The sequence below is a fragment of the Nelumbo nucifera genome, chromosome 6 (assembly GCF_055504915.1).
Source record: "Nelumbo nucifera cultivar China Antique chromosome 6, China Antique-T2T, whole genome shotgun sequence".
In the NCBI taxonomy this organism is placed as follows: domain Eukaryota; kingdom Viridiplantae; phylum Streptophyta; class Magnoliopsida; order Proteales; family Nelumbonaceae; genus Nelumbo; species Nelumbo nucifera.
The window spans coordinates 10,943,467-10,957,388 of record NC_142654.1 but is presented as its reverse complement, the minus strand read 5'-3'; the positions used below and the strand labels follow the sequence as shown (position 1 = coordinate 10,957,388).

At 37.7% G+C, this 13,922-nt stretch overlaps 1 protein-coding gene across 1 annotated transcript; it reads right to left on the bottom strand.

Annotated features, from left to right (window-relative positions):
- Positions 1 to 3,550: 3,550 nt before the first annotated feature.
- On the bottom strand, positions 3,551 to 6,151 carry LOC104587732 (D-mannose binding lectin protein with Apple-like carbohydrate-binding domain-containing protein). Its single transcript, XM_010245450.3, has one exon. It carries the CDS (start codon positions 5,563 to 5,565, stop codon positions 4,120 to 4,122), a length of 1,446 nt encoding a protein of 481 aa, XP_010243752.2. The 5' UTR covers positions 5,566 to 6,151; the 3' UTR covers positions 3,551 to 4,119.
- Between the last annotated feature and the right edge of the window lie 7,771 nt (positions 6,152 to 13,922).

Below are 13,922 nucleotides of genomic sequence, written 5' to 3'. Positions count from 1 at the left end.
GCTCTCAGTATGGTGGGACCTTGAACATGACACAGGTTTTCCTTACTTCTTGTGTGGCTCCTCTTTGTTGTGGCTAATATGGACATACAGAAATGAGCATGTTTTTGAGCAAAGGGTTTTCGACCCTGTAGTCATACTTAATCATGCAAGAGGTATTAGTGACTTCTTCACGTTTACATCAACTACAAGAAGTGATCCTTTTATGAATGAAATCATCAACTTACCACAAACTTTATGGTCAAAACCTTTGATTGGTTGGGGCAGTGGGAATTTCTATACTGGTGTTGGTATCATTGTTAGAGACCATCATGGAAATCACGTAAGCTCTATAGCGATTCCACTCCCTACCGGGTCTCCAATTCATTCAAGTGATCTTTTGATTAAAAAAAAAAGTATTTTCTTTATTGGAATTCATATTTGCGTCTATTACAACTAAAAGTCTGTTTGGTAAGAAGGTAAATTTGTTAGTGTAAAACTAACCCAATTTTACAATTTGTTGAACCGTTTAACACTCTACATATTTGCATTCACACTTATTTGCATTATTTCCAAACACAGCCATAAGGTTTTACATTCTAGAAATTTGTATTTATACTCCTTCCAAACTAAGCCTTAACAAAACCCGTATATGGAAATGGTCCCCAACGCAATTGTCCAACTTAACATACCCTCTCTGTTATTCTACTTATATCTCTCCCTCCCTCCCACATTCCTACAATCTATTCCCTACGTTTCTACTCTTTTTTTCTCTTATCCTCACTTTTCTCCTGTAATATATCCATTAAATAAATATCCATCAACTAATTTAGCCTTAAATGAAAATAAAAAAAAAGAGGGTTTTTTTAATGAATAAAAGGAAAAGGAGGAATTTGGGGTGGCTGCTACCCCTATCATGATTTGAAAATTGATGAAGGAGATTACATGTCAATAATATATAATTCAACGAACTACATAAACCTACTAATTATAATTAATCTTCCTATTTTGCCTACCCATTTCTCGTTAAATGGGTGAAGAAGATAATCAATTAGGGTACTAGCTACTTGACATATTTACAGTGGTACACGAAGGCCAATCCCATTATAATAACTGGCCAAATTAGGTCCTTATTTCTTAGTTACCATGTTACATGAAGGCCTAACCAACTAATTATATTAACCTACATCGAATTACGTAATTAAATTAACTTAATAAGTTAATTAATTATTTATTTTTATAATTAATAACGAAATGAAATAAGTTGTTAACTAAGTTAATAACTTAATAAAAACTTAACAAAAATAGTAAAGATTACTAAAAGTACAAAAATTATTAATTTTTAAATTAACTATATTAACTTAAAATCTATTTAAATTTCATTCAAAATTTACACAAATGAATAAAAACCCAATTAAAAATAATATAAATATTAATTAATGTAAACAAAGAGGTGAAATTACCATTAATATCTGATTAGATGCATTATTAAATAATGTTTAAGCCTAATAAGTTGGGTTCTCTTTGGAAAAAATTAGTATTCTCTATTTGAACATGAAATGCATAGGGACATAAAATGGATCCTCTTGTTTCAATCTCGTTTAACAAAGCCCATGCATCACATTAGGCCCAAGTAATCATTCCATTTTTAAGATATGTATTAACTAGGAGCCTCTGCGAATAGAATTATAACATTGCTATTTGCTACATTAAAAAAGATAATGGTTTCTCAATAAGAAACTTGTAATTATATTCTAGTCTTGAAACTCATATAAAGACTTAAAAGAGATCATCATGTGCTCGTTTTTTAAATACTGTTTCAGCAAAGCGTTTCATATAAAAGAACACGATCATACAGTGATAGTTCTGATTTCTACTTCATAGTTGTCATGTGTTTCACATTGAGAACTCCTAGTTGACCTGGATAGTAAGGACCATTTGGCCCAGGAACCGTCCAGGCAACCAGTTCCATTTTACCCCAAACCCGGTCCCTAGCCAAAAATTGTTAAATCAGTCAATGACTCGTTGACCCGGGCAGTCGAATCGTCGACCCGCCGACCCATTCAATGGTTTTTGGCCATTTTTTAATTTTTTAATTTTTGTTGCCCGAACGGGCCATTCATTCGAACCTAGAAACCAATGGCCAGAACAGTTTTGTTTCTGTGTTGTTTTTTCTTGATGTCAATAATTAGATGAAATAACTTTGTAGTCATAGTCATGGGAAGGGTAGACATTGCAAGGGATTCCAAAACCTTAAAAGATAAATTTAAAGTGACCTTAAACATAAAAAAAAATGGTGAGAAATCTACCAAACTAGAAAAACCAAGGAAAAAATCAGAAAATCGAGTCTAAAATTCCGCTTTAAGACGGAGCTAAACATACATGCAATCAAAGAAAGAGACAAAACAGATCGTCTTGTAAGAAAAAAAAAAGAAGAAACATTGCACAAGAAAACCCAAATAAAAAACAAAAGGGAAGAAATAAAATGGTGGTAAACCCTACACTGTTTTGGAGGGTCTTGAAGAAGAAAACCAAACACAAAAACAAAACAAAACAAAATAAAACAAAAAAAAGCAGAAAATGAAAAAAAGGAACATACCGCACACGCTCGAATAAAGCCCACAGTAGAAAAAACTTTTGAATAGTGAAATCCAAAAGCATAAAAAAACATGGTTTTCGAACCGCCGTTGACCCGGATGGATGGACATCGGCCCAGGAACTGTCCAGGCAACCAGTTCCATTTTACCCCAATCCCGGTCCCTGGCCAAAAACTATTGAATCGTTCAATGACCCATTGACCCGAGTGGTCGAACCGTTGACCCGTTCAATGATTTTTGGCTGTTTTTTATTTTTTTAATTGGGAACCGTCCAGGAAATCGGTTCCATTTTACCCCAATCCCGGTCCCTGACCAAAAACTGTTGAATCGGTCAACGACCCATTGACCCGGGTGGTCAACCCGTTGACCCGTCCAATGGTTTTTCGCCGTTTTTTATTTTTAAAATTTTTGTTGTCAAAACGGGTCATCTATTCGAATCGGATAGTCGAACCATCAACCCGTTGACCCATTAAATGGTTTTTGGCCATTTTTTATGTTTTTAATTTTTGTTGTTAGAACGGGCTATTCGTTCGAATTGTACAGTCGAACCGCCAACTCGAGAACTGGTGGCCAGAACGGTTCCGTTTTTGGGTCGTATGAGCCACATGCTCGAATGACATAATACATATGATACTGCTTAATAGACCTCACACATTCAATTTTTTGCTTGTAATTTTTGTTGTCAAAGCAGGTCATCCATTCGAATCGGACGATTGATCCGTTGACCCAAAAACCGGTGGCCAGAACAATTTCGTAATTTTTTACTTATAATTTATATTGTTAGAATGAGCCATCTATTCGAACCGAATGATCGAACCATCAACCTAAAAATCGGGTGGAAGATAAGATATATAAGATTTGCTTCTTGTAATTTGAGAATTTTCAATGAAGTATATATATATAATAAGACCAGATTCAAGTTAACAATATATTTACAATTAGAATTTATAGAATTTATAGATATAATACAATGGTTATATAAAATGAATCTATAGGTCACGTCAAACAATCTAATTTCTAAATCCGATAAAACTTACATATTATCAAGATATCTACAAATTATTATAAAATATACCATTTTCTGTGAATGCATAAAAAATCAACGTTTTTGAACAACTGTTGAACCATTGGGTTGATTGTTCTGTCATTAGATCTGCATCTTTTGAAATTTAATATTCGGTAGATTTCAATCTGACGAAACAAAAGAGCTCTTCACGTGGGTGTGGGTCCCCATTGAATAAGAATCCATTGACATAAACGGATAAGATATGAGCTCTCAGCTATAAGCCTACCAGGAATTTGTCTTTACCTTCGTGGCCAAACGACGAAATTAGCGATTGGGTGATTCTTATTTGTTTACACTCATATCAGCCGGTGGACAGTGGACTGGTGAGACGGTTGTTTTCTTATCTTGTCTTTGTAACCTTCGTCAGTGCGTGCGTCACTCCAAAGACTGCACATCTCGATCCCGGTCACTCTTGACAGTAATCAGACGACGAGAACGGGAGGGTCCCGGCCACTTAGTCACTACTCAGTACTCTCGTCACTATTTGCACATCTCGATCGATCGAAAGCTCGCTGAACCCAAATCTCTGTAAGGACCGGGCGATATCCCCTCCTCCCCGAGTCTCCCTTTGACTCTCCTCCTTCTCAGGATCTTGTAACCTCCAAACCCAGCAATCCCCACGAAGATCAAGCTTGCTCCAACCAGCAGAACGATCCCAATGGCGTAACCCACATCTCTCGGCTTCCCTTCCACTGTTCTCACCTTAAAATATCCTCTTCTGTTCTCATCCCCAACAGCCTCCAACGTGTTTATTGGATAATCCAGCCTGTAACAATACCCAGTGTCGTTGTTAAAAACAGCTCCCCAGCAGCTGCAGTTTCTCTCGCAGGAACTCTCGCATTCTTTCATAGTTGTCATCTTTTCATAACCCATCACCTCCTTGTAAGGCAGCTCAACGCCGTTTCTCCTCAAAACCCAATACGCAGGTCTCTTTTCTGTTTTTGCGTTGCAGAAATCGCCGGATCCCGGCGGAAGACATCCACCGGAGGAGTATGCTGTCTGGTTATCCAGACATTCACAACCTTTCCCCGGAATACAGAGACCATAGGATCCGCATGATCTCGGAAGCTCACACTCTTTGGTTATCTCCTGGTAATCCAAAACCCAGATAGATCCGTTCCAGTAGTGAGCCCTGAGATTTCCATCGGTTTCCATCCTGAGCCGCCGGATGCCGGAAACTTGAATCTGAAAACTGTCGAATTTTTGCACGTCTGCCGGAGCCTTTTCTGTCTGGTACATACCCAGGAAGCCATCCGAGCTGACTCGAGCATATATCGTTCCATTTCCAGGGACGATTTCTGCTTTCGCTTCCAAAGCTTTGCGCTCCCAGTAAATCTGATTTGAACCTCCATCGAAGTTCATATACAAGCCAATATGGTCGTCCCCTAGTTTCATGGAGTAAAGCCCATTCGAGGAAGTCAGCTTCATGCTGGCCGTGAAATTCTGGTTCTCCACAAGTGTGTCGGATGGGAAATCAAAACTCTGCCAGAGAACAGCGCCTGAACCGTCTCGTACTTGAAGGTTGGAGTTGCTGAGCAGAACTACTCGGTCACCGTTGGCTCTGGTTGACCAAAGTACACCCGTACGGGGATCTGACAAGACTAAACTACCATTGAAGAGAAGCTGAGTGGGCTTCGACCACCGTGCAGAGCGGAACGGGTTGGCGAGCCAAACGGGTTCCGAGGAGGGAACGTGGAGAACAGCAAGAGCGAGCTGGGAGTGCTCAACTCGAAAGAAACCGAGAGAAAAGCTACCTGTGGAATCATCGAGGAGGGATTGGAAGGAGGAGACAGATGAGTCCGGAGTGGCCGAGAAGCCTTTGACAAGATCTTTGGTGGCAGCCTCGACCTCGACTAGGAGCCATGTGTTATACAAGCAGCAGAGAAGAAGTAGGAGCTGGATTAGACAGACAATGGCGATTTTCATTGTGAACTGAAGAGAAAGACAGTGCAGGAAATGTGTGACGCAGGAAGTGAATATGATAAGCCAAGCATGAGTGGAGGATGCGTAGGCAGTTGGCAGCCAACATTGAGACTTTAACTTACATACATATACAATTATAAAGAAGAGGAAGAAGTCGAAGATTAAGACGTTAGAAACTTAATTAGAATATTATATATAAATTATTTTCCCATTGAAGATTGAAGGTGTCGATCGATCTGTGGCCAGTGGTCAAGCCACCAAGCCTCAGAGGTCCTATTCATAAGAATTGATACAGTGGATGTTTTAAAGCTATCACAGATCGACTCGGCACTCAACAAGCTACGTACAAATATGTGTGGCGTTTGGGGTTTCCCCCACTAATTGAAAGTTGTTAAAACTGAATTGATGGGGCTATAATTAAAATCTTTCATCTTTGTGTAGAAAATCTTCATTTCTTTCATTTTTTTTTTTGTGATGGGTAGATGGGGAGTGGGATCCAATACATCGTTCAGAGTTGACAATTTATATTGTGGGTAGATGAGAGATCTATGAACTGTGTGAGAACTAGGATAAAATTAAAAAAAAAAAAAAAATTCCTTTCTATATGAAACACATTGTCCAAGACCCTGCTGATGGATTTATTAATTAAACATGTAGAAACCTTCAGAAAATAATAATAAATAGAAGAGGAAGATGGGATAGTTCAACATGCACGAGGAAGACTGAATTAATATATACAATACAATTAAGAAGATGATGAATCTTCAATTCAATTCACCTCAACTCAAGCCTTAATTAATGACTGCTACTCAACCCGTCTCGTTGAGTTCTAGCCTTCTAGACTTGAAATGGTAAACAGTTCACATGTATGCATTGTTCGCTGATTTTCCTCCAAATCTTCCTTTTTTTTTCTCATATTTTTTATTTGTAGTAGTAAAAGCATATGGTTGGATGGTGGAAGCGCACTGATGGGCGGTTGGACAATCGCGAAATATTCTCCCTTCCACTACTACCACTGCAAAAAGCAATGAAACTGACCGGATTTGTGTAATCTGTTGGTGGGGGGGTAGGGTCCAGTGATGAAGGTTGAAATTTAATTAATTTAACTCCTCCAATTTGTGTTACAGCAAAAAGTCAAACAGTTGGGGGTCAACTTTTTGGACAACCCTTTTTATGGGTGGCGTAGGGTTAAGGTTGAGTCACCATTGGTTCACACGAGAGATGTAACCCTGCCAAAAAAAAAAAAAAACCTTTTTGACACGTGTCTCGTCAATTCATTTTTGAAAATGGATGCTGATTCCAGATCCCAGAAATGAAGAAAGCTAGAGCTTCCTTCTTTAGTTCCTGTGCTTTGTGCTTATCCTGTCTACAAGTTTGATATCTATTCAGATGTGTCCCCTAAATGCTGTCTTATTCAGACAGAGGATCCAGATTTGGCTGAACTTTGGATATAGAATCTTCCCCTGGTTGACAGAAAATGGACATTATTGAGACATGATATAAAGCTGTCTTACTCAAACCAAATTTTATTGAGATTTTTCTAATTGTTCATCAGTTTAGATATATAAGACGCTAGCTTGAGGTCTTTCTGTAATGCCTGCAGACAGGCCCTCTACCTTTCCCCTTACCCAGTTGGACTACTGTGTTGTGTTGGGCCTCAAGCTATATAGGACATTCATTCCCTTGCATATATGGGTCCCATTTAAGGGAGAGCTTTTTTCCAACAATTGCAATGAAGTAGTCATTGACCTCAAACTCAAACCATCTAGCTGGTTATATGGCTTAATTCATTCAACCAGCTGCAATGGTTGAGTTGATCATGACTGGATAGACAGGGCAGCTTTCCAAATCCCTAATTTTTTTTCTTCGACTGTTTCGCCGACAGGAACTATCCGGCCGGTTGGATGCATAAACCTCTAACTTACAACTGCAGCTTTATTACGGGTGGAGGGGGGTTATCTCTAGCTATATACTTTGTAGAGAGTTGTTGTAAACAACTTTTCCACCCTCAAAGTCAATGTATTGCAGCCAATTAAAGGCTTAAAGCACAAATTTGGGGATAATGACTCAAGCTGATTGTTGCCCATGTTGCCCAATTTAATTATATTCTTCTTCAATTGAGTGCAATTCGATCACAATCATGTCAATGTCGGTGGGAAGAATTAATGATATGTCGTGGAACACCAAGCCGTATCATTGACCCCGCCCTAATAAATAATACTAGTTATAGAGAAGAGACGCCAAGGGATGGATCTGCCTCCCATCATCCACTGTCTACTTTTAGGTACATATGTATCTTTTTATACCACGCACAAAATAAACTTTGATTAATGGCTGTTTTCAAAATGGCTAAAATGCCACCGACCTAAATTGGCAAAAATGGATGAACATGCATCAAGGTAGTAGATCAATGTTCGGTCTTGGTTTATTAAGTGGAAGGTCCTTGATGAAAGAAGATTTGGCCCGATCTCTTGACCATTCAATACGTGGCAGAAGCAATAGTTCGGTACGGCAGTATGTTCAAGGCGTGAGCTCCGAAAGAATGAACCAGCGGTCCGAGCTCCCCAAGAGGAGCCCGAACTCTCCCTTTGACCCCGAGCCTTACGAGGAGCGTAAAGGGCAACAACCCGAACTGGCCCGCCCCGGGGCAGTTCGGGCCACACCTCTATCCAAACTCAAGACTTCACCTCCCACACCATTCCAGCACTTCGTCTCTAGGATGCCGAACTGAACAACCATACCTGACCTAACACCAAAGGAGTCTGTATCCTGAGGCGACGCACCTGACTGACTTAGGATCTAACGCTTAACAGCCACACTTCAACGGCCACCTGCCACCGCCACCTCCAGTCACAGAGACGGCTCTGACAAAGAGAGCAGTGGTGGTTGTCTGCCCCAGCAGAGGTGATGACACTCGAACTGGCAGAAGTGCAGAGGTAATGATACCCGACCTAGTTATAAAAGACTCTCTTCCCCCCCAAGAATGAGGTATGTGATAACTTTGCGCCATCTAGTTTTTATCTTGCCTTTGAGGAAATACTAACTTGAACTTCGAAGCACTCTCACCGGGTTCCTCCTCGGAGATTACTCGCTTTCTTCTCTGTTTCAGGCACCTTTTGCTCCAGCTAGAGGCAAAATCGTTGACAGCTAGGACCGGCCGGATTGCGCTCCATCAGTCCTCATCAATGTTTATATCTTTGAAATTGCACGGTCAACCTAGTTCAATTTTCAAATCTTTGGCATACCAATAAAAATCTAAATTAATGTGCTTCCTTATTGTATAAGCCTTAGAATTTATCAACTTTGAATAAATTGATGAACTAAAAAATAAGTCAAGCAATACCAGTTTCATGACCCTACAAATAAAGGGTCTAAGATCCAAGTTGCAGAAACCTTTTTTGTCATTCAGCATGCGTTAGGTATTATTGACATGTTAAAATTAAATGAGACTATGTCATAGGGGGTTAAGGTCCTTATTGTCATTTAGAAATTATCTGTGGATCTTTTTGGTATAATGTCATAAGGGTCAAGGAATCATTCAATCTAAAAGTTTAAGCACTTAGGTAAGATCTCTGAATAGGTTTTTGTTTTACAAACCCTTTTATGCAAAAACCCATTGAGTTTTGAAGCGTTGGCAAGACAATGTCTAGTGTTCAACTTAAAAGTTTAAGCTAGAAGGAGAGGTCCTCGATAGGTTTTTATATTCTCTAACAAGACAATGTCTAGTGTGCTACTTTTGTCATGAATATGAGGACTTGATAGAAGAGAGGCATGTGAACTTTGAAACAAGTACTCAAATAACATTAATAGGGAGGCCATGTTATTTTAAATAACTTATTAATACCATGAAAGTTATTTTGAAGAACTTAATAGAAGAGAGGCCATGTTTGGTCTCTAGCTAATTTTTATAGATTTTTTTTTAAAGGTTCTTCCTAGCTTTGCAATGGCTGAATCGGGATGGTAAATGGTCTAGATTAAATTGGATGGTCAAATATAATTACGATGTTTAGAAGCTTTAAAGTCTGTAATAAATTGTATACTCTCAAATAGATCAATCAGAAGAAGCCCAAACCCGAATTTGGCAAACTAGTTAAAATGGTAAATTAGATAGATTTTCTAAAGCTACAAAATATAAGTCTTTTCTTTGGGAATTGGGAATTGATCTAAAATTAAATCATCATCGGCAACCTTGTAAGAATTGTAAACTTAACTATCTGATCTAAAGAGGCTTGTACTTGTTTATGGAAACTTATTACAAAAATAACTAGTTAAACACTGTGACAAGCATGAAATAACTTGTTCTTCATTGATTTCTTACATTATTTGGATGCATCAAAGTTTAATATGCTCAAACATGAAAGCTCATCAATTTTACAATGTCATTCCTACCATACCAGAGCTGCATGCTATGCTTTGGCTGTTTTGGTTCTTATTTAATAATCATGTACATATACATCATTTCAGCATAGTTTATAGCAGCTAAATCCATGCATAACCCCACACCTTCCCTAGTCCCACATATACCATTCTATTAGTATTATTTGAGGGATTTTTGTTCCCTTATTGACTTTTCTTCTTATATTTAAGAAGATTTGGCTCATTCCTAAAGAGGCATAATGTTTTTTTTTTAGGAGTTAATTGACACTTGAAAGAAAAGCTGAATAGGGATCAAGTAGACGCTTGAAAAAATGGCGGAAGGTGAGATTGCATTTTCTTTTAGATAAATGTTTGATTCATTGACTTCAAGTTGCATTTGACTTTGTTCTATTAAATGCTTTCTCTCTCTCTTCTCCTCATCTTACCTATAGTGTGAGATAGATAATAAACAAAGGCAGAAGCTGGGGGTTTTCAAAAAGTATGATCCTTCAGTGTAAGACCATTTGGGGGCTCAGAACTTACAACATGCCCCACAATCAGAGGATTAACATCCACCATTAATATATAAGCGTGTCTGATCATAGAGATTAATCGGGCCACAAATCAACTTAATATATGATCCATATATTTGGATGTTGGTAAGGTTATATTAAAGGGGTGTTCTATAGTATAGATGAGAAATAAGGTGGTGCATTTTCATCTACACTACCCTCTAACAAGGTAGTTATTCTATACTGTAGATAAAGATGTATGGATTGAACTACACCACACTTTCATAGGCATTCTATAAGGTTTATTGCATTTCAGTCCATACCTTGTGTTATGATTCCATGCATCTCAGTTACAACATGGGTTAACATACGATATGATAGTAATGGGAAATTAGGAACGCTTCTCCCAAAATCCAGCTAATTTTATAGTAGCAAGTGCATAAATTCTTACCAGTGGTGATGATAATTGTTGCAGTGGAAAATAACGAGGATAGGGGTGCAAATGGATCGGATCATGATCTGATCTAATATGATATCGAATCATATTTGGTCAAATTCGGATCACTCTTATTTGGATCTTCGGGTTGGATAATAGGACCCAATCAGAAATCGGATCTGATTCAAATCACCCCTATCCGATTCGATATATATGTTATATATTTTTTATATAATTATATATGATACATATATATGTTGTTTATTTATTTATATTATATTTTTATAAATTTGTTATATTATTTGTTATAGAAAACATGTATATATATGATGAAAATAGTTAAAAAAAATACTTGTAGTTTTTATTTTTTTCTTTATTTAAATTGGTGTATTTTGTTTTTCTTTTAATAATTTATTTTTTTTAAAGAAAACAAATCGAATTGGATTAGATCCAAATATCCAATTTCCCAATTGGGTTCAAATTCAAATCCTTGCCTATTAGATCCAATCATATCGAATTTGCAATGAACAGTATCGGATCAAATTCGGATATACCCTGATTCGAATCCAATATGATCCGTTTGCATCCCTGACGGGGGGAAATGGTGAACAATGGTGAGCTTCTACCTAACAACGAATTAGTAGCGGCAAGCCTTGCAATGACCAATGAAACCAAATGGTAAGAGGGAAATATTGCACAAAAACTAAAAAAAAAAAAACAAAATGATAGTGGAAAATGGAGATGAATCACTTACATCTGATAGTCCAATGATGCAATGTTGTTCGGAGTAGCAACACTGCCCGACGTGAAATAGAGAGTTTGCAGACATGGGCTCCATAGTGGCGAGCCCTAATTGCAATGGTAATATGTTGAGAGTAGTTCGAATCATAGTAAAACACACTATAGAGTAGTGTGGAACATGGAAACATATTGGAGATAAATGCCCATCGTAGCAATTAACTATCCACGAGAAATAACCGTGGACGATATTTTGCCCAATGGTGTAGACCGATCCACGATATAGTGCGGTTTGGTCTACACCACGATGAAACCAAACCACTGGTTTTTGGGTGACGTGTTTGGAAACTCAATATCTCGTTGTGCATCCACACCACTGAACACCACCTAATTCTTAGAATGCTCTAGAATAATGCAAAATGTATGACACATGAACTATACGGTCATGGCCACTTGCTGGCGTGCATTGGGAATATCTCTCCACGAATAAAAACATACAAGTATGGAGATATTCTCAATACACGGTTGCAAATGGTTGTGAGGATGGCATGAGCACAGTTTTGTGAGGATTGAATCTGAGTTCGTGATAAAGTGATGCATACATTACTTGACATCTTTAACATTGTTAAAGTTTTGATGAGAAGTATATATTGTGAAATGTGAACCAATGAAATATAATTAAATAGATAATAAACCATAAATAATGTCTTTAATGTGATTGGCATCTTATGAAATATAAGATGCATAGATCTCATGGCTGAAAGTAAATATACTCATGCTAATTTTTTATGTAGGTCATCCCTCAAGTAGGGCCCACCCAACAGTGAGTTACTAGAAAAAACAAACAAACAACTACTAAGATCACGTTTTCTTTTCAGAAAGCCATTCACCTAGGTAAGTGTACCTATGTTTTTTTTTTAAGAAGTGTTTAATTTTCAAGTAAGTTAAGCAATAACCTTTTTTTACCCATAAAATGTCATTATTAAAGGGGGCAATTTTGTCCCATTATGTTTTATTAACTTTTCCAGTGATACCCAAGAAAAATAAACTTACATTGGATCTAACCAAACCCTCACTGAGTAAATGATACCCAAAAAAACAAACTTACTATGAGATTCATAAGAAACCGAAAAATGAACATAAAATTATTGATCAAAGAGAACCACAATTTCATTAACCAATTCCCCGTCCCCTCCAATGAATAGGCCTGAAGGTTAATTAGCTCCTGTCCAGTCCACCTCTCCCAAGACCAGCATTGGGTAATGGCGCCAATCCGTTTGCTGAAACAAAAGCCCACGATGGTTCATGAACGAAGCTCTATCCACAAAAACATGACCAAACATGATGAACATTTCGTGTAAAATATTAAGCCTTGATGTCTCAAGGAAAAAAAAAAAAACCCTACACTTGAAATTGGTTACAGTTAAAAACATTTTATTAACAACATTTTAATTTTTTGTCATTAAGATAATTAAAGTTATATAGTCAATTTGCGGAAGAAACGTCTAAATACTCACTATTTTCGTCATGTTTGTGTATGACTGTCATAAGAAGTTTCATGGACTTCCAGATGCCCACTTTTGTGGAAGAGAGTAAGGTTTAGCTGAACGCTTTACCTGTTCAGCAAGCTGTGGAATGAAGTTCCACGCCAATATTAAATATATAGGGCCCCATCTTTTATAATGGGGCCTATGAATTTAATATTGGTTTGAAACCTAATCATTGGTTTCACAGCCCGCTGAGCAGAGAAAAAGTGCAGCTGATCGATGACTGTAACTATAGATGTAGGAATTCCAATGGGGCGGGGTAGGAGTTTTTATCCTCAAAACGCTTGGTTTTTTGAGCAATAGTATGAGCTCCTAAAGTGAAGGTCCGACGTCCGAGACTCGTATACAAATTTGACAAAATTAAGAGATAAACTCAGAGAAGGGCTGTAAAGTGTGTAAACACATGATGATGGAGGTGGATAGATATGTAGAGGTGATCATGGGTTAAACTGAGCCTAGGGCTTGGAATCTATGATAAAATGACATAACCTGGGCCCAGGCCCAGTTGTACGGATTTACATATATGGATTGCATATGATCACCCCCAATAGATACTAAAATATTCCTTAAGTTTGCTAATATCAATCAACTCAAAAGACTCTTCTAACACATTGTCATTCATGGAAATATGTTCCTTAATGTATCATTGCAAGTGATGTGAGGTTGGTTTGAAGAGCGCTTTGTGTGGAGTAAATATAATCGAGAGTCCCTTCTGTTATATTGATATTAAAATTATAATAAAAAGTGTTGATGTCATTCTTTAAACTTTTT